At 46.0% G+C, this 20600-nt stretch overlaps 1 protein-coding gene across 2 annotated transcripts in view; it reads left to right on the plus strand.

Annotated features, from left to right (window-relative positions):
- The window catches only part of NSG2 (neuronal vesicle trafficking associated 2), a 241542-nt gene that overhangs the window by 57197 nt on the left and 163745 nt on the right, over positions 1–20600 (plus strand). For both annotated transcript variants that reach the window (XM_069652423.1, XM_069652422.1), the window contains exon 3: positions 9002–9121. In XM_069652423.1, the coding sequence (XP_069508524.1) occupies positions 9002–9121 (120 nt within the window). The remainder of the gene's footprint in view (positions 1–9001; positions 9122–20600) is intronic.

Below are 20600 nucleotides of genomic sequence, written 5' to 3' on the forward strand. Positions count from 1 at the left end.
GCACCACCCTGCATACACTGCTGGCACCCGCATACCTGCGTCCACACACAACACGAGAAGGAGACACCCTGCATGGCACTGCCTGTAATCTGCCTCATCCACTGGCCAAAATAATGTCAACCATTGTCATTCCAAAGTCCGTAGACCCATCAATAACGGCCTCCCACCTTTGCTCCACCACAGGCACTGAATCACACCCAGAGGACCAGGACACCCCTGCGCCGAAGAGGGCGAAGTCCAACATCAACGTCCCTGCACCCTCAACCTCAGCTGCAGTGAGGCAGACCCCACGACAAGCAGGTCCCACTGCAGGCATACTGGAGGTCCCACCGGCAAGCACCCCTGTCGGCAGCAGGCCAGCAGCAGCTGCTCCACCTCCACCGACATTGCCTGCCACAGAAGGCAGGGGGTCAGCGGCCAGCAGCAACATCGGGGAGACAGCTGCAACAGCTGCATGTTCTGACTCGGACATGGAGCAGGAGGTCAGAAGCCCCACTGACCAACTACATTCCCCCTGTTTCTCTGACGCCAGCCCCCATGAGGGTGACACACAGGGGCACACTGAGGCAGAGGAGTGGCCTTCCACCCCATGCCCTGTCCACACTCCACAGGAGGGGAGCAGCCCCTCCATCACTCCACCTGCACTGGCCATGGGCCAGCACGGCCAGCACTCCCTAGAGGAGATCACTCAACGGCAGCATCAGCTGTCGGCAAAGCTGGATGAGCATGCCGCAGAATGTGTGGGGGCTGGGCCCAGCATTGAACAGGCCACGGAGACCCTAAGGGCCGAAGTGGCGCAGAGCACTGCCACCCTGAGAGATGCCATGCAGGCCATGTCAAGGGACATCTGTGCCGAACTTGCGGGCTTGCGTCGTGCGGTCACTGACCTCAACCACACACTACAGGAGCAGCATGCACAGGGGCAGCCAGGGACATCCTCCACTGCCAGTTCTGTGCAGAGCAGCCCCGTGCGACGGTCCGGACGCAACCTGCGCTCCACAGCCAGGGGTGCCCCGGGGGCCGGGAGAGGGGCCTTGTGAGGGACTGTGGACACTGTCACAGGCATCTGTAGACACCTACATGGGGTGTGTTGGGGTGTGCAGGGGGGAGGGGGGAGGGGGTGTGTTGGGGTGTGCAGGGGGGAGGTGGGAGGGGGTGTGTTGGGGTGTGCAGGGGGGAGGTGGGAGGGGGTGTGTTGGGGTGTGCAGGGGGGAGGGGGGAGGGGGTGTGTTGGGGTGTGCAGGGGGGAGGTGGGAGGGGGTGTGTTGGGGTGTGCAGGGGGGAGGTGGGAGGGGGTGTGTTGGGGTGTGTAGGGGGGAGGTGGGAGGGGGTGTGTTGGGGTGTGCAGGGGGGAGGTGGGAGGGGGAGTGACACGACAGTTTGTTTTACCAATACACTTTTTTCTTTCCTAAAAAGAAATGTGTGGACATTCTCATTGCGTATGTGTGCTTCATTGGTGTACAGTCCACAGTGTCCATGTACCAGAGTGCCCCAAGTGCAGTCTCCATGCGATGAACACCAGCCGTGTGTGCTAGAAGCAGTGGTCGATGATACTTCGGCGCATGGCACGCCCCTCCTGTGCATCGCCTCCTCCATGTGGTGGCGCCCCATCTGCACCCTCCTCATCCTCATCGTCAGGTGGTTGCAGTTCTGCGTCAGGGGGCAGGGGCACATTCCGTCTGACGCACATGTTGTGCAGCATGACACATGCCATGACGATCTTTGCCACCTTCTCATGGCCATACAGGAGTGCCCCACCAGACCTGCTGAGGCTTCGGAACCGTGCCTTCAGGAGGCCGAATGTCTGCTCTATGGCCACACGAGTACGTGTATGTGCATGTTTGGAGTCCTCCTCGTGCTGGTTCTGCGGGTTCCGGACTGGTGTGAGGAGCCACCTCTTCAGGGGATAGGCTGCATCACCTGTATGTAGGCGAGAATGATTGTGTCAGTCATGTTGTCTGATCAGGAACATGGTGTTCAACCCTGGCTGGCATCGAACTGTTACCTTGGCTAACTTCTACATGCACTGATTGATTCACACAATGCAACCAGTATATGCTCATTGCTGCCATGGCCTGTTTTGCATGCCATCACCCTATGCATGCAGTGGGGTTGTGTGCATTGAGGGTGCCCTTCCTCTGTCTCCGTTCTCTGTGTTACTCACAGCCAGGTGGAGTATGCATCATCCCCCCCCCCTTTCTGCCAGGTGGAGTATGCATTGGTACGTCATTCCCATGCCCACTTCCATGACATTGCACTCACCGAGTAGCCAGGATCTTGGGCCTGCATGTCGCTCCATGTAGCGTGGTATTGTGGAGTTCCTCAGGACCATAGAATCATGGGTTGATCCGGGGAATCTGGCACAACAATGTGTGATGATCATGTTGGAGTCACAGACCATTTGCACGTTGATTGAGTGGAACTGTTTCCGGTTGCGGTACGGTACCTCCATGGCACGTGGAACCACCAATTCCACATGGGTGCAGTCGATGGCACCAATGCATCCAGGTATGCCGGCTAGTGCATGGAAACCCACTTTGGTGTTTGCTATCTCCTGGGCAGTCCGTGGTATTGAGATGTGGTCGTCTGTGTGCTTGAGGAGGGCATCGAGCGCTTGGATGAGTGTTCGTGAAAATAATGGTTGTGAAATGCCATGCAGGTGCCCCACTGTGTGCTGGTAGGTGCCTGTGGCCAGGAAGTGGAGTACAGCCACTACCTTCAGTAGGGGGGGGATGGCGGTTGGACTTGCTATCATGCTGACGATGTCGTCGTGCGTCATGTCTACGATGGCAGTGATGGTGTCCCGGTCCAAACGGTACAGGGTGTGGATCTGCTCAGCAGTGAGGTTGTTTGGATTGGCTCTGATGCGTGGGATTGGGGGCTGCCTGCGTGGTGGCACTGGCTGTGCTGGTGGGGCTTGCTGGGCCTGCCTTGCCCTCCTTCTCCTCCTGCGTCTCCTCTGTGCTGCCTGTTGTTGTTGTTGCTGTTGTAGTAGCACATGCATTGCTACCAGGTCCTCCAGCCCCAACATTGCTAGTCGTATTGGCATCATTGTGGAGTGTGACTGGGTGTGGTTAGGGGTGGGGTGTGCTCTTTTTGTACTCCCCTGAGTCTGTATTGCCTTCACCTGTGCTGTTTCTGTGCACCTGTGGCAGCTGCATACACTTGACATGGCCCTTTACGGTTGGTTCGCGATGGCGTTATTTGCACCATGGCGGTAAGGTACTTAGCGGCCTCGGTGATGGCGCTAGGTGCATGTCCGCTTGGGTCGGCATTCGCGTACCTTTCCGCCATGGCGCTAAGTACGGTGTGGGCGGTCGCGTGCGCGCACCCTTGGCGCAGTTAGCGGCAGCGTTAACTACGATGCCGCTATTGGCATCGTAGTTTACGGTCACGAGTCATGATCGGACCTGGCGGAAAACGATGGCGGTAACCAGTTACCGCCATCGTTTTTCACTTAGCGCCAGGGTCGTAATGAGGCCCTTTGTGTTTAAATTCAATCTGACAATTCGCTTCTTAGAGGTGAGTGAGAATGATTCTTAACTGTCATGACATTCATTGCTGACCAGATATACATGGCGGTAAGTCTTCTGTGGCCTTGCTGGAGGGTCTTTATAACCCCCTTTCATGATTATTCTTCAGTTAATTGCATTGCGAAAAGTCAGTCGGTCTCCCATTTATATTCAGAATAAAATCCATTAAACAACAATCCGTAAATGGCAGTAAAATGCAAAACTATATACTTTTATATGTTGTCATCAAATACATAACACCATGATTGTAAACGGAAAAACATATATTCGTACAAAATAGATTAAAAACATTAGAAAAACATATTTTGAGCAAAGGATACCTTTCACATCAAAATGCTCTGGGTATAATCTTCTCAGAGAACTACATATGACACCAACTCAGACTAGTCTTCAAAGGCATATTTCACCTGCATTTTGGTATTTGGCTCTATCAGGGTGGATCACTAGATCAAGATCCACTGATATCTGCTTAACGTGCTTCAGCCATGACCAGTTATAGGTGCCCGGATTATTAATAGCATGTATCATTACTTTCTTTTACAGATCAAGGACTGGACTGTACCATATCCTGACCAATACATTAGTGAGAGCCTTACTGTTCTCCCTGTGCAGCCCAGTTCAAATGTATTCGTTCATTGGGAGAGCTTGAGGGGAATGCTAATACATTCTTAAATATTAAATTCTCTCTAGATTTAAGATTTCTAAGATTATTTTGCCTCACAAAGATCAGGTCCATAGACTGGTTCAGTTAAGGCAGGGTTGTCCAACTCCAGGCCTCGAGGGCAGGATCAATGCAGGGTTTTCAGGATACCCCTCATTAATATTCATGTGATACATTTGCATACAATGATTCTAATTGTATGGCCATTTTTCCTCATGAATATTAATGAGGGATATCCTGAAAACACAGCAGGATTCCCGGCACTTGAGGCCCAGAGTTGGACAACCCTGAGTTAAGGCTTGCGACCTTTAAACCGGGAGCGAAGGCAGCATAACCCCCACTGACGCATTTAGCAAAACTGAGTGTAACACCACTTGTGTACATAACACTGTAACCCTTTTTCAACCTGCGAATGCCAAGAGCCAACCTGGGCCATGTGAATTCCCAGGTAATGAAAGTTTCTTCTTATTCACCCGTTCACTCTTCAAAGACAAAAGCGTTCTCATGGTCCGTGTGGATATCAGCCCTAATGGTTACGGACAGACTTCTTGCTGCACAGATACTGTTAAGCAGATTCAATTGTTTCAGACATCCTGAGGGGTCTTCGAGATGTAAGCCACACTGTCGGCAAACAGTAAAATTCTCAAGCTCTCTCGATTTAGGCTGGGAGCATTGGCCTACAGATTTCATATCTTGACTTATTAACATAGCGTATATCAATAAAGCGTCCAGGCGCCCTTGACGGACAGCATATGTAACAGGGATCTGATTGCACAATTGTGCATCAATAAAAAATGGTTAGCCCTGCTGTATGAAGAAACTACTGCCTTCTGTGGATGGAAGCATTTACTATTTATCATTCTTCATCATTGAGTCTGTTCATTTGCTTACCTCAGCTTGAGGCATTTCCATAAAAAATGTAATTTCTTACAACTGCGTATGCACAGCAAGTCCTACTTCTATTTCTGTTTGCTTACAGATTGGGGAGCCATCATGCTTTGTTCATAATATTCTTTGAACTGGCACAGCTTTTCTGGACCAACAACCGTACCTATGATGACACAGAATGTTGCTGATTTAATTTAAGTGCCAATGTAATCATTTCAGCTACATTGGAACGAAATGGGTTAGCTGAAGACAACGTGTCTTTTACTTCTTAGCTTAAACTTTGGACCAGAAAAAAGCACTATTGATTGGGCTTCTTCGGACTAATGCATCTTCACTACTAAATGCTTCAATTGAGACACGTACACAATCAGTGGCGGACTGGACTGCAGAGATCACTGGAGAGGGTCAGGTGGGCCTCTTTTGTGGGTTTGTTTGCTCTTCTTTTCCTCTCTCACATCAGCACTGCCCCTTTCTGCCATCTCTCGACTGCTCTGACACCCATTTAAAGTGAAGAATTTGCTAGGAAGCTTTCCGTATGTTATTCTTCACTCTTACCAAATCTTCGATGTCAGTTTGTGTTATGATTAACAACTTTTTAATGTTTATATAGGGACATGTGCTTTAAAATTAACCATTTGGACCCATTTTCTCCACAGTTTCTTGGGGAGGAACCCCCCTGAAGCCCTAGATACTTTGAAAAGCCAGTTAGAGGGGTTGGTCTTGCTCGTTATAATTTGCTTACAGTGTAATACTGGGCCACATAAAAAAGAACATTTCCAGGGTCACTTTTGGTAACAAGGCCACCCTTGTACACAATGTATTGCTGAGCCCCTTGTTTGATTGGTAATAGTAATAGCTCCCATGGATTGGGCCACACATTTCAATGCAAACAGTTTTCTGTTCTCTTCCTTAGATCATTTATAATTGCTCAGTAATGGAATCTTATTTCCGAAAGAAGGGTATGGCTCATACGTAGGAACAAACCAAGTGGGTGACGTCAAGCATTCAAAAATGGCACCAATATTCCTCAAATTGAGCAATAGAAACATTTAGGTGCAACCGTTCAGAAAATGTCTGACCTAGCATTCTAAAACACTTAAATAATACGGAGATGATATCCATCGTCAAACAATGCATGCTATAAGGCCAACCCGCCACAATTTCTAATATGCAAAGATTTCTTTTAAGGAAATGGTATAAAAAATGTACATTTCTTGCAATGTGAGTGAAGAAAAACAGGTTGTATTTTAAAGATTTATAGAACCACATTCCAATGTAATAGCTTCTATAGAATCCAACGTATGAATGTGTGCATTTGGGCATCTGCAAACAAAATGATGGTCCAAAGACCAGAGTGTCAATCATAATCATATCACAAATAAGTCCTAATAAAGTGCTGTTGGTAGTAGGGTCGACGAAACAGTCCACTGCCTGTTTCAGCCAGAGGCCTTCATCAGGAACAATAGCCTGAAAACAAACGGAAGCCTATCTTAGAATGGAGTAACAGAGGTTCGAATAAATCGGACTCAGGTATTAAGCACGGTTATAAAAAAAACAACACAAATAAATTACATTCGGAATAATATAAGCTCCATGCTGCTACCACTCCACCATACAAGTAAAATAAGATATCACCAAGAAAGTATGACCATCATGAGGTATCAATCAGTTCTGAATCATATATAGCAAACGTTAATGAAACAGTAAAACCTTAAATTACTTTACCATATACTTAGAGAATGCTCTTAATAATCATCAGGAATCATCAACAAAGACTATATTCGTCCTATTGACTGGTTTTGTTTCAAATGCTCTCACCCCTTTCATAATATTTTCAACATCGCCATGAAGTGGACACGTATTGTTATGAGATGTCCAGATACATGGCGTTATCACCAAGGATTGGCATGAAATGCCAAGGTTCTTTCCTCATTGCCAAAGATTGTTATTAAATGCCTTTTTGCTGGGCATTGACATTAATTATCGAAATGATTGCCCCAATACAGTGTACTCCCAAGAACCACATAAACTTCTTGGGTCCTCTTGCCATTGGCAAGGATTGGCATCAAGGTCCCAGGTACTCATATATTGCTAGAGTCTGCCATGAAATGCCCAGGAATGTGGCACCTCATTGGCCGGAAAGGCCTTCAGATGGCCAGATATTTACCTATTGATAGAAATTGCATACCCTTTTCGGTTACTTGCACAACTGCCCAAGATTGCCAACAAATTTCTATGATCTTGCGCAATTGCCAAGGATTGTTCTCAACCACTGAGCTACGTGTCCAATTGCTGGCAAAGGGAAGGGAAATGCAGCAGCGCCATGAGGCAGACAAGGGAAGCACATCAGAGGAAGCGCGAGAGATGCTTGGTGTCCCTACGGTTCCCATGCTCTGCAAACTCCAGGTACTGGTGCCACAGGTTGCGAGGTATGGGTTCCATGGACAGGCAAAGTGCTTAGACTGGTGTGGAGTCTGGCAGCCTAGGTGGGCCAAAGGGGGGTGGGGCACAAAGGACAGGAACCCAGTGCCTCCCTCGCCTGTGTACTCTCCAGTCTTTCTGTCAGATCTATTGTGACGCGACCATCAGCCCTAACAGAACCTTACATGGGTTAGGCCTTTAGAAGTAAGCGGGATGCAGCCTAAAGGCAGTATGTTCTGACACCAATGTCTCTCAAGTTCACCTCTCAATAGATTTACTTTTACTAACCTGCTAACACCACAACATTAACCCAAACTAAAAACTTGTAATTTATTACCAAATAATTTGGAGGTAGACCCTGAAAAGTAGATAATAACTTATTCCAAAGAGAGTCTCATTTTGTACATTTCCACACTGCCTGCCATTCACTTTACCTCAAACATATTTGTTTTCATAATTTATATAGCAATTGACACAGCAATCAGAAGAAAATCGGAGCAGTTAGCAATTCATAATTTGCTCTCCATTTCAGGCCTACATATTCGTTTTCTGAGTGGTGCGATGCAACTTTCACTTTAGGAATCCTAGAACCACTTCCTACATTGACACCACGTTCCCACTGATGCCTATTGCGTTCCGTAGTGCGATGGCCGTCGCAAGATCTGTGCCCCAGTCTCACTTCTCTGGTATTTTTAATTGCAAGAAGAGTTCAGTTCCCGAGTACCAGTAAGAGGTCCATGTGTGAAGGAAGGGCTGTCTGATCTCTTCTTTTTTGTAACTTTTCAATGTTCCTCGATGTTGTTTCATGATGAACCTTTCGCAATCAGACACAATCTCTTATTGGCAAGGAAGGCCCCCTATGAGCGTGCCACTTGCTTACTGGGAATCCTTCCATGTGATCATCATGCATGCTTGGGTATTTCTGTGGTGCACATCTGGCTGGCCAGCAAAGGAGAGCTGTTCAGAAAAAGGGGGCGGAGTACGCAGTCAAAGAAGACCGAGTTGAGGCATACAAATGTCAGGGTAGCTAAGTTTGGGAGTGGAGGACCGTCAGTGATTCAGCAGAAAGTGTCTGGCAGGAATTTCTTTGAAAAGGGTATTAGCATAATTGACCTAAAAACATTTGACCTAACACATTTGATCGAATTTGTTTGCCATTTTTTTCAGTCAAATTTAATTAAATATATGTGGGGGTGGGTAAGGTTATAGATTAGGTTGCGGTGAAGTGGGAGGGTTGCTGTGGATGAAATGTGATTAGGTCAAATGTTTTAGGTCAAATAGACCCAAACCTTGAAAGGCAGTGTGTTCAACTCTCTTTATGACATTTGTTTATTTTCTGCATTACCCTAAGACCAGAGACATGACGCGCCTACATAAAATTTAGTGAGTGCGCGACTTCTAAGCAGGCCATATGGGTCTTGCCAAATGTCACCTGTGCTCTTGATCCACGGCTCCTTTTAGAGGGACCGCTGCTCATGCTCTTTCTTTGTGGTTTCAGGTGGTAGTGAAGACGAGGACAGAGTACCAGTCAGATCAGAAGAACAAAGGCAAACTCCGGGTCCCAAAGATTGCAGAGTTCACCGTCAGCTTCACCGATGGCGTAACAGAAAGATTAAAGGTAAGGTGAAAGGATTTTCTCCAGGTACTACCTTAGCCTTTGCTATTTTGCACAGAACGCGTTCTCACTGACTGTACTCTGGTTCTGTACGAGATCCATGTTGTTTGCATGCTCTGGGCTCCGAATGCCCGCGGACAATTGATATTCATATAGCTTACATTCAGATGTGCACGCTCATAACACTGCCTCAGAAACGAGGCAGTGAATGTTCAGACGCAGTCACGTGACTCTGCACGAGCATCCTTCAGCCACAAGTGCACCTACTTTTCCTTTGAGTTTGGATGCATGGAAGCTTAAGAGGCAGGCTTTACAGTGCAGTGGTTGGCTTTCGAATGACATTGGACCACAGAGCATATTGCAATTCATAATGCTCACCTGATATCTTTTAAGCCTCAAAACCAAACAGGTCATGGCTCTGTAACATGTGGCTCTCCAGATGTTTGGAAACACAAATCCCATAATCCCTATCCAGTATAGGCAATGATGAGGGATCTCGGGACTAATAGTTCACAACATCTTGAGAGCCAACGGTGGTCGACCTGTGAAGTAGGGGCCGGACCTCTATGCGAATAGCCGAGATAGGATGCCTTGACTGTTTTTAAAACCTACTTAGGGCAAGAAGGAAGTTTTGTAACAAATGGGTTGTTGTTTTTGCCAACTTGCTAGTTGCCAGGGGTCAACACCATAAAACACTCGGGTCAGTGGTCCAGAGAACATTCTGGTTTGGGCTTGTATGACACGACAACTCTTCTTCCCATTTCATTTCAACCATTGTCCTGTGTTCCTCTGAGGCAGCCAAGAAAATGTATGCTCTATGGGAAAGAGAAGGGCGGCTCAACAGAAAACTGTATGGAGTTTGATTGAAAGGTATTGAGGACTGGCAAGCCTTCCCTATGGAACATTTCATAAGCATGCCAACCTAGCCACCCCAGTTCCAGGAAGTCTGTGCAAATTTGTCTGTTCCCCAAAGCCCATGGATGTCTGCTTCCCAACCCCCCCTAGCCGAGGGTTTCTGTTCCATCTCTTTTGCTCTAGCAAACGCTGGACCAGAGGAGCTCTGTCAACATCAGTGGGACTTGTGTCAGCCCTCTTTATTGCCCTGTGGGGTTTTGACAGCATTAAAAGACAATAGCTGTACATTATTTCTTTCTTTAATTAGTCCTCTGGGGAGCTATACAATTTCTTGGAACTATGTGCTTCTTTATACAATGCCTGTATTGGATTTATATCATGGAGGCAGGCAGTACTGTGTGGCTAGGCTGACAATGCACTCAGTTATGCATTGTGCGCCTTGACACCTCCTGCTTTCTGGGCTATGCACCTCACCTTATTGCGCTCAGAGTCTTGATTTCCGACTATGCGGTCATTCGCAGTTGTGCGGATTTTGTTTAAGAGGAAGTTACCAACACTGCCAGGTGCATTTCTGAAAAGCCTCCCGATTCAGATGTTAGCAGAGGTGGAGGTGGAATTCCTGGAATATCTTTGTAGGAATTTAGGAAATACCACTTCTGCCGGTTTTAATCTTAATGGGTATTTCTTTAAAAAATAAAAAAAAACATTCACCCATTTCCACCTTCAATGGAACTTCAGTATAAATGTTTGTTTAGGTGGAACATGGGGGACTAGGAAAGGAAGCCGATAGCAAAGCCGTTTAATGAGACTAGAAACCCAAATTACGTTTGCAGGACAGATTATTTCTTAGAAGTATTTCCTCTATGTAAAAAAAGTTGAGATTGCATGAATGTTACTTCCCCTGTCTGTGGAACTTAAGTCTGCACTTCCAATCACTTTATAAGGCGTGCCTCTTCTGTGATACTTGAGCATTTACTCAAAAGGGGCCCAGTGGACTTTAAGAGGGTGCAATCTATCTCTCACATGAGAGGAGCACCCCTCGCTGGTGAGCAAGTTCTTTCACATATTTCTGAAATAGTTTATTGTGAATGCCAGCCTCCCCGAAGACACCCATCTTGCAGCAAGAGCCAACTTCTGACAATTGTAGCCTTGCTATACCGCACTGAAGGCCTTGATAACCCAAAGGTTGTTAAGATAAACTCGGGTGTCTCCCCGCAAAGAGTCATGAAATCTGCAACATTTTCTGCTTGAATCGCTTCTGCTGTTTAGAAATCTTCATGTAAAAGAGGGAGTCTTGAAATCATGGTATTATCATATTATAATTGCTTATTTATAACACGCTTAATACCCAGAGGTTTCTAAGCACGGACCCGGGGATCGAACCTGTGTTGCTCTGTGTCGTATTGCTTCCAAGACAAGCACGTTGCCCCTGAGCTATCCTCCTAAAATGCTACGGTGTAACCAATTTGGTGTCCCCCAAGGGGCATGCATTTCACCATGCCTATATAACATCTTCACAGTACCTTTTTTTGCTCTTTTGGAGCAGAATGGGGTAGCGTTTTACGAACTACGCTGATGACACCAAGTGTGTCATCCCACTTACAGGTACTCATGACAAAGACGAATTTCATTTTAAGAAAGTGTACACCCTCATTGAGTGCTGGTAGTGCAGAACACCCTGGCTCTGAATAGAGACAAGACAGAGCTTATGGTAGTTGCCACTCCCAACATGATATGGAAATTGGGACTTGCGTATGAGAGCTTTTGCACAGAAGACACCAGAATTGCCACTCAAAAGAAGGTTAAGATGCTTCGCATCTTCCTTGACCAACACTTAAACATGAAAGTGCATGTTGGTAGCCTGGTCTCTTCCTCAGTTTATTACATCAAGCTTTTGGCCCATCTTTGACCTTTCATTACACAATACAATGCTGAGACCATTGCAAGGGCCATAGTGGATGCCAAAATCGACTACTGTTGCAGTCTGTTGTATGGTATCAATAAAGTGGACTGTAACCGGTTACAGGTGATACAGAATAGTGCAGTACGAGTAGTTACTGGAATCGCTTGGAAAGACCACATCTCTGAGGCCAGACGTGGTCTGCACTGGCTCCCAATTGAGTCAAGGTTACTATATCGCCTTCTGTTAATTACACACAAATGCCGACTGGGCAAGATGGCCAACTATCTACAGGATTTGTTCAAAGAGAAAACACACATGAGATCTCTTAGATCCAGTAATACGGACCAGTGCCCCTGCCCCAGGTGTAACATCGGCAAAGTCACAAATGGAGCATTTCAGAACACGGCCCCAAGAGCATGGAACGGTCTTCCTCCTGATCTCAGGGGCTTGAAGTCTACTGAGCTCATCAGGAAGAATCTAAAAACTCTGTTATTTGCTTGACCTGCTCTCTTCTTTGAACTCCTTCTCTGACTAGCCTCGGGCTTCATGAGCCTCATTTGTTGTTAGTCTTTTTTGTGTTTTTGCGCCCTCAAGCCTACGGGTCCATGGTTTGCACAGTATAAATGATTGAAAAAAAATTGAAAAGGCTGCATTCTGATTCCTGATACCACATTTTGTGGACAGACCTGTCCCTCTGGGATTAAGTTTGATGTAAGGGACATAGGAAAGATGACACACATTCAACAAGAAACGCATTTTATCCACCATGGAAATAAAACCATGATTGCGCTGTGCGGCTTGAGTTCCTGCAGTGCTATGCGGCTAGAAGGTGTGGTGGAAAGGCATGCATGGAACCGCCATATCAATCATAGCTTTGGCTTTATGACTTTTCAGCTGATGCAACATTTTAGATCTGGAATTTCTGACAATTGAAAATGATTTGATGTTCTAGCAATTACTTGAAAGGGGTTTGTGACTATGCCCTGATAGTGTCTATCGATTCCATGTGGCAGACCAGCAGAACGGCCACAATCAATGGTATTCCCTAGGAGAGGAACTGCGTGAATAGTTTTGTGAACAAATGCTGGTGAATTATGGAAACATCAATTTAAATTGATAATCCATTTGTTCCAACCACTCGGTGAAAAGAATACTAGTAAGATGGCTACCGTCTAGCCATGGCGTACTTCCTGCATGATGCTGAGGTTTAAACACACTGCTTTCCTGTTTTTCCGAATTGAAACACTTCATGTTGCATAGCTTTTTGCGGAAATGTTCCATTAAGGGACTATTTTTGGGATATGCACACAACAAATGTATGAGGTGTAATGAAAATGCATCTTTCTTTCTTTCTTTCTTTCTTTCTTTCTTTCTTTCTTTCTTTCTTTCTTTCTTTCTTTCTTTCTTTCTTTCTTTCATAGAGCCTATATGAACATGATTGTTTAAAATCTTTAAAGGATGCTTTTTGGTTATACGTAATAATAATAATTTGCATTTATATAGTGCTAGGAACCCTATGTCATCTGAGCACTGCTTATTACTACCCACGGTGTGTGGTGCTTATTTATCGACCTCAGAAGGATGAATGCCTGAGTTTGGCACCACTGGGATTCAAACCTGCCTCAACAGGCTTTGCACGGATGTCAAAGCAAGCGTTCTACTCATTGTGCTATCTGACCGGCTATAGAAGAGCAGAACCTAAGAACCTGGGGGGTTCCTTAGAAAGTGGGTGCAATCAAACCCTCTTTCTTAGTTAAAACAGGACTGTGGTACTGTCTGCCAAAATCAGGGCTTTCTTCCTACTAAGTGTTCAGCTGGGCCATGACTAGCCCTAGGTACAGCACATAAGCCAAAGTGTGGTCTTCATCTGGGCAGGCACGGTTTGGTCTAGGAGTACCCGTTCGTGATCACACCAGCCCAGAAGACTGGCAGATGTCACTACTTTGATCTGTGGCATCTTTTACCTGCTAAATAATCCAGTTTGCAGTGTCCCTCTTAAGGGCTCATCAGCATATGTTTGCAGCTGCATCTGGGCGCACTGAGAACAGATTCCGACACGTCCCCAAAACCCAGCGGCCTTGCACGCATCCCCTCCATATTGCATAGCAGTTTTCTATGCATAAATAAAGGAGGAACTCAAAAGCATGCAGGTGTAGCTTTGTGCTCTTTTTCCTGGTGGGAGGCACAGTGGCCCAATTGTTAGCCACATGTTTTAGTACCACAAGATGTTGGTTCAAATCTTGCTACCACTACTTTATACATTGTCACTTTTTACAAAGGGGCTCTGAAAATCTATCAAAAATAAGTTAGGAATCCGTTCAAGTTATATTTCTACCTACCTTTAGGTCTGTCTTTATTTTCGAGTGGTTCAGTGAGCTGAAAGACTAGTGACACCTCTTCTGACGTTTAGGGCCCGATTCATGGAAAAGGGTGCATTTTCCCGCAAAGGCCACGCGCTGACAACAACACTGTGCAAGCCTGTGTGCAGAATAAAAAATGTGTGCCCCGCGTATTCATGGAATGTTCTGCACAAAGTAACTGTGAACGCCCCAGACACGTCCCCCTGCAAAGCAAAAACAGCCAGAACAGCTACCTTTGCATGCTGCCACTGGGCTCAATTACACGCACCATTCAAACAGAGCGTGGGGTCCTCCGCAAGCAGGCCTGCATCTCAGGGACCCTGCACGTAGTCCCCCGTAGCTGGTACCTCCACCTCAACAACATATATACAATTTATCATAACTCGCTGAAAATATGCGTGCAAACCTCAGTAAACTGTTCCTTCACCACACTACACTGCGTACGTGCACCCCTAAGTCTGATCGGATCCCCGGCTGCGTATATGCACCCCTAAATCTGACATGCAAACCCACCTCAGCGCTGCAATTCCTATGCACAAGTGTCATTATGCCTGTCTTCGGGTGGCAGAGAGATTGAGATATTTGTGTTGTCATTTGGGAGGATGCACTGTCACATCCATGAATATGCGTTTGTGGGCATGCAAAGGACTGCCTGCGGCCCGTCCCTCGTGAAGCCCACTTTTTCCCTTGTTCTTCCTCATTTTTTCCAGGTTCCACCCCCTACTCTGTCCTCTGCACAGGCCTCGCCAACGCTCTACACGGTGTATCGCGCAAGTCGCTCGTCCGCTTTCAGAGACGTGCTGGGCCTGCGCGGATCCCCCTTGCAAGTCCCGTAAAAGCCCCACGCATTTGGTTCCATGAATAGTCGAACAGGGATTTGCGAGCAGATTGGCACGCAAATCCCAAATTTCCACGCAGATATTTCTATGATTCGGGCCCTTCATTTTTATTTGTATTTCTGCATTTTAAAAAGACATTTGAAATGTCTTCAAGTACTGCATGTAGCTAAGCGCTAAGATAAGAACTTAAAGGTAGGTCCCGAAATTCAAATGATACAAATCAATTTAAAGTTAATTTGCACTACACAGAGTATGTGTACTCTGTATACATTCAGAACTGGGCACACTGTATGTTATTTTACTTTATTGTATTTTAGTTATTTAAGTGCGAACCCAACCCTGAAGGGCAGGCAGAACACTTTGTAGTATTAAAAATAAAAAGTGGAACAATACAAACAATTAGTGCCTGGCTGTGGTGTGATTTTGTCCTCCCACTCAATGGGAAGGCTCAGAATGGGGGAATTACCATACAGTAATCCTACTTCTCTGGGAATCTGCAGGCCTGAAGGCTGCCAGCTCCCTCGCTGGGGAAAAAAGTGAAGTTGTGTCCCGCACCCCACTTACCTTCTCCTTTCTAGCAGGTGACTGAGCCAGGCCGGCTGGCAGACCTGATGGGGAGCAGACATACCATAAACACTACTGCTCCCGGCGCATCCGATCCCGATCTGCGACACGCTATCATGGAAAGGGAGAAGGAACTACCCTTCTCCCGTTCCATGGCAGCCATCTTTTTTTCTATTTCTTTTCGCAAGTGAAACAATAGTGTTTCAACTCCCAAAAGATTGTTTTAGTACCCCTGTCCAATTGGGTAGTAATAGCAATAAGCCCCTCACCTCGGGGGGTACTACTGCATCCGGTAATGCACTTGGGAATTTGTTAAGGTCCTCGATTCACTCGTGCCTGTAACTATGGGCCACGAGGCACTAGCTGACACGGTAATGCTCCCCGCGGCTCTTAGCTGAATGGTTAATTCAACATTCTGTTTTCAATTAGGATATATATTATACAAACACATTTAAGCAAAATGTACCGTAGGAAATTGTGTGAATGTGAATACTTGAACTGGAGTGTTTCTGTGATATGTACACCTGCAATATTTAAAGAGCACTACACTCAAGTGCTTGTAGAGCGAGCCAAGCTTCAGGTCACACAGAGGGCATCATATCGCAAGGATCAGGAAGAAGCCGTGCTTTCCTGAGTTTCAGGGGAATACTTTTAGTTCTGAAATCCAGAGGTAGCTTTTTCTAGTCCAGTATACCCGTATTTGAAAGCATTTGTCCTCTCAGGGATTCAGACTCTATATTGCAAAGGTGGTTGCGTGCGGATTAGGACGAAGCTATCTCTCCTAACCTTTCCCTAATGTCTTTATAAGTAGTATTGTGTTGACTTCTATGAACTGCAGTTGGAAGCCTAGACACTGTCAGTGCCTCTAACAGCAAGCAGTGTAGGGATATGAAGGTTGCTGTACCATCGGGCTGCCTTTGGCCTCCTAACACAAACTGACCAATTGAATTCTGCAGCCTTTGAACGCTGACCAAGAGTTTCTTCAGCACTCCAATATAGAAGCCATGCACCAATGATTATCCTGCCTATGATAACTGGATGGGAAGCACCAATGCGTGGCCATCAATGTTAACTGGTAGATGCAGCCGAAGACCACTTTGCTGATTTGATTTTGAGAGATTTCAGTAAAAGATGCTGGGAAGTGATTTTATTTTGGGCTAAGGATGAATAACATGCCATCCAGTGTGCCCTCATGTCGCAGCTTGGATTTGGCAATACTCCATGTATTCCCAACTGCAACAAAATCTTAGGGACAGCCAATTCCCATTCACCAAGTGTGTCTTTACTGAAAAGCAAACTTGCCATTGAGTTCAATGAAAGGCTCTCGTTAACATTGTTATGCATTTTATGCCAAGTATCCTCTATAGGGCATGAAGTTTCCTTGTGTATATAAGAAATAGCAAAGGTACCAGATTCGAGGCGTATGAGCTGCCATGTGTGACTTAGCTTGGGTCATTGGGACGAAGGGTATACAATTTGAGCTATTCTGTTGCCAATCTAACCGGCAAACAATGCAGGGCCTTACCTCGACCCTGGCCAGGGATGTTAATGTTAAACAATATTTATACCGTGCACTATCACCACCGTAGTGGTCCCCTGGCAGATCTGGAAGAAAGGGGGGTAGGTTGGGGTACGTTAATAGGACAAAGTTTGGAGAAAGAGCAAGGGATGTCGGGAAGATTTTAGTTATATTAGGATCCTGCGTGTGAAAGCAGTACCACTAATTTTATACCATCCTCCCTTGGTAGCATCTCCAGGGCCCAGGCAGTGCCTCTCTTGTGTGAAACCAAGGGGATGGCTTTCACGTTGTAAATAACTGGACTTTATATAGCGCTGAAGCTACACAACAGACACCTTCACGACAATGTTGTTCAACAATGTGATGGCTCGAAAGGTGAGTGCGTGCTACTTTTAAGTGAATCCAGGGCGAAAGCATTTGTTTGCAAAGCCACGTGTAGGACACATGCAACACCTGATTCATTTTGGAAGGCTTTCAGCTGCATTTCATTTTACGAAAAAGCAGAAATTAATGAATGACTTCATTTGTTAGTCAAGAAAATCATATCTAATTTAAATCAATGAATGGAATTTATTTCCTGCACTCTGGGGCAATCGCTTTCAATTTCCAGCGAAAGATGGACGATGGGGGAATGCATTTAGCTATACACCCCTCCATTCGCCTGCAACAGTTCTGGGGAAAAATAAAGTGTACTTTCGTGAACCGAAAAAAATACCAGCCTTGATCCGTAACCCCACCCGCCCCTGCTCATCTACCAGACCAGCACTGACTGGTGAGCCTCACACACATGGCCACTTCAACTGCCCACACAGAGCTTCAGCGCACAACAAGGAGCAAAAGATTTCCCTGCCAATATCCCCAATCTGTACAGTATTGAATTCTAAGCAATGTTTTAAATTAGCCCCTTCCTAAAAGTCTATTGAGTGGGAAACAAAGAAAGAAGTACTACTGCAAAGAGGAGGTGCTGGGACTTCGGTGCAGTGAGTGCGAAGAGTGGAACAACACTTCAGTCCCCCCTTTTTTTATCCCATGTCCCCACTATGTCCGTGACTCTAGCCTGATATTATGGACTTCCGGTGCTTTGCATCAGTGATGGCATCAGCATGGGCCCCCTCATGGTTACTCCTTCAGTTACTCCCCTGCATCCCTCAACACTGCTGCCCCAGCATGTAGCTGAGTTACTAAGGTAGGATCCGTATATGAAAAATACTGGGAATGAACTAAGATTGTTAATGCATTCCCTGATTACCCCGGCTAGGTAGAAATCGTAGGGACTAGGTGTTGGAATTATTTTATTTTCCATGGTTACAATCTCTGTTCATTTAATTTATTTCTAGATCAGAACATATTGAAAATGATGGTGGAAAGGATTTGTCCTAAAGCATCTGCATGTCTGGTAAAACTAATAAGCAGCCATGTTATCTGAGTTTGTTTTATTCTAGTCTCATGAATGTCTTGAATAGTATACATTTTACACAATATGAGGGGCCAAGGAACATTTTGAGCTAGGTTGGTGGCAATATTGTCACCATTGGTTTGGATTCAGGTTGAGAAGCAGATGTGCAGTTTGTCATAAGACCCCATAGTCACTTGTGTGTTGTTTTTATGTGTTCTAGTTCTATAAGTGTGTTGTTTTAATGCATTCTCATTGTCTAATAGCTAGTTTCTGCAATGGTGTTGCTGAAAACCTCTTTTAATGATAGACTTTTGTATTTGTAGCCTTTATCATTCAAAATTCTACCTTCTACTGCATGCGCTGCAGGCACTCAACTCTATTACAGAAGACCACAAAGGATCACCCTACACTGCTATGTGAGCCCTATGGGATATGCGTGTTGCTTTGTGCATTTGTAATGCAAATCTTATATAGGGGCAGTATTTTGTCCATCTGGGCATTTTGTCATTTCTGGTGTGCTGCTAACATCGTTGCAGCTGGTGCTGTATTTTAACTCTCCCCAAAGCCCAGGGGGGGCCACATTTCTTCAAACATGGCCACCGCCACTGTAGTCCTTCATGGCACCAGAGTGCCTCAGCTATCTCCGCCACTACGGCCACTGTGATTGGCCAATCTGCCTTTTCTAAAGCCAATCAGTGAGCAGGCAGGCGAGTGCTGGCCCACCTCTCAATGCCCTATCTATGGCCCCTGTCTGAGCATGTCCGGGCCTTGTCAGGGCAGGCAGGGCCTCCCATCTGCTGCATGCATCACATCTCGCTCCACCACCTCTCAGCCTCATGGAACAGCTACTCTACATTCAGACAACTACCCAAACTAACATGAGCCTCTGCAGCTTTGTTCTTCCACTAAGAATACCTGTAAATCATGTCCTGGACAGTGCTATTCCTATTCACTAGCTCACAAACCTGTTGAATCTAGGTGCACCTATGCCATTCTGCCTTTCTATGCCTTACTATATCCCTCTCTTTATTGCATTTCTATGATTTTGGTAAATTCAAATTCTGGTGTGTTTTTAACAAATCTACACCCCCATTTTGCATTGCATTTTTGTGCTATCTCTCTCTGCCAATCCTATAGCACTGACAATCTCCCCTATCCATCTACCTTCACATATCCTCCTTCTTTCACAGGTCTGGAAGGAAAAGGTTTATAAAAGACATCCTGATCACAAACCCCGGTCTGTCCATTGCAGACCTATGTCAGCACAAAATACAGACAGATCATCAGTGATATCCTCTTTTTTGTCCCCTCTCCAGATCTTTGGACTCCTCATCTTATATCTACTCTCTCTCCTTTTACATCTTCACCCATTAATGCTGGCACTAAATGGGAAGTTCTCTTGGTGGGCTTCTCATCATCCATTTTCATCAATAATGTCTATCGCAATCACACTATCATGACTCAGGGTCCTCAACTCAACCTCCTCCTCTTTGACCGGCGCTTGCTGTCCCTCATCAACTTCCTTCCTACACCTGCTACTCCTTCCTCCTTCCTCTCTGTCCCTCTTCACCCTCCTACGACTGGTGTACTAAACCCCTGTAACACTCATCGAAAGACCTTCAAAGGCAGTGACCTGCTGCATCTAGCCACACTTAATGCTTGCTCTATCAAACACTCTGCCGACATCTGCCTTCTCCTTGAAGAACTTGAACGCAATATTCTCGCTCTTACCAAGACGTGGTTGAATGCCAGCTCAGTCACGGCTTTTGACTGTCTTCTCCCTAATGGCTACAAGATCATCTCTAAGCCTTGCCCTAACCGTGCTGGTGGTGGGGTAGCACTGACCTTCCCTGAGTGGGTCCCTTATTCCCTCATATCCACCCAGCCATACTCCTCCTTCGAGAGCCTGCTTTGCAGGCTGGTCATCTCTCCCAATTCCTCCATGACGATTGCCATTATCTACAGGCCACCTGGCTCTATCACCCTGTTCCTCTCTGAATTGGCTGTTTTCTCCTCCTCTCTCTTCGCATCTACCTCTAAATTCCT

The sequence above is a fragment of the Ambystoma mexicanum genome, chromosome 3p, assembly GCF_040938575.1.
Source record: "Ambystoma mexicanum isolate Mex_15411 chromosome 3p, UKY_AmexF1_1, whole genome shotgun sequence".
Classification (NCBI taxonomy): Eukaryota; Metazoa; Chordata; class Amphibia; order Caudata; family Ambystomatidae; genus Ambystoma; species Ambystoma mexicanum.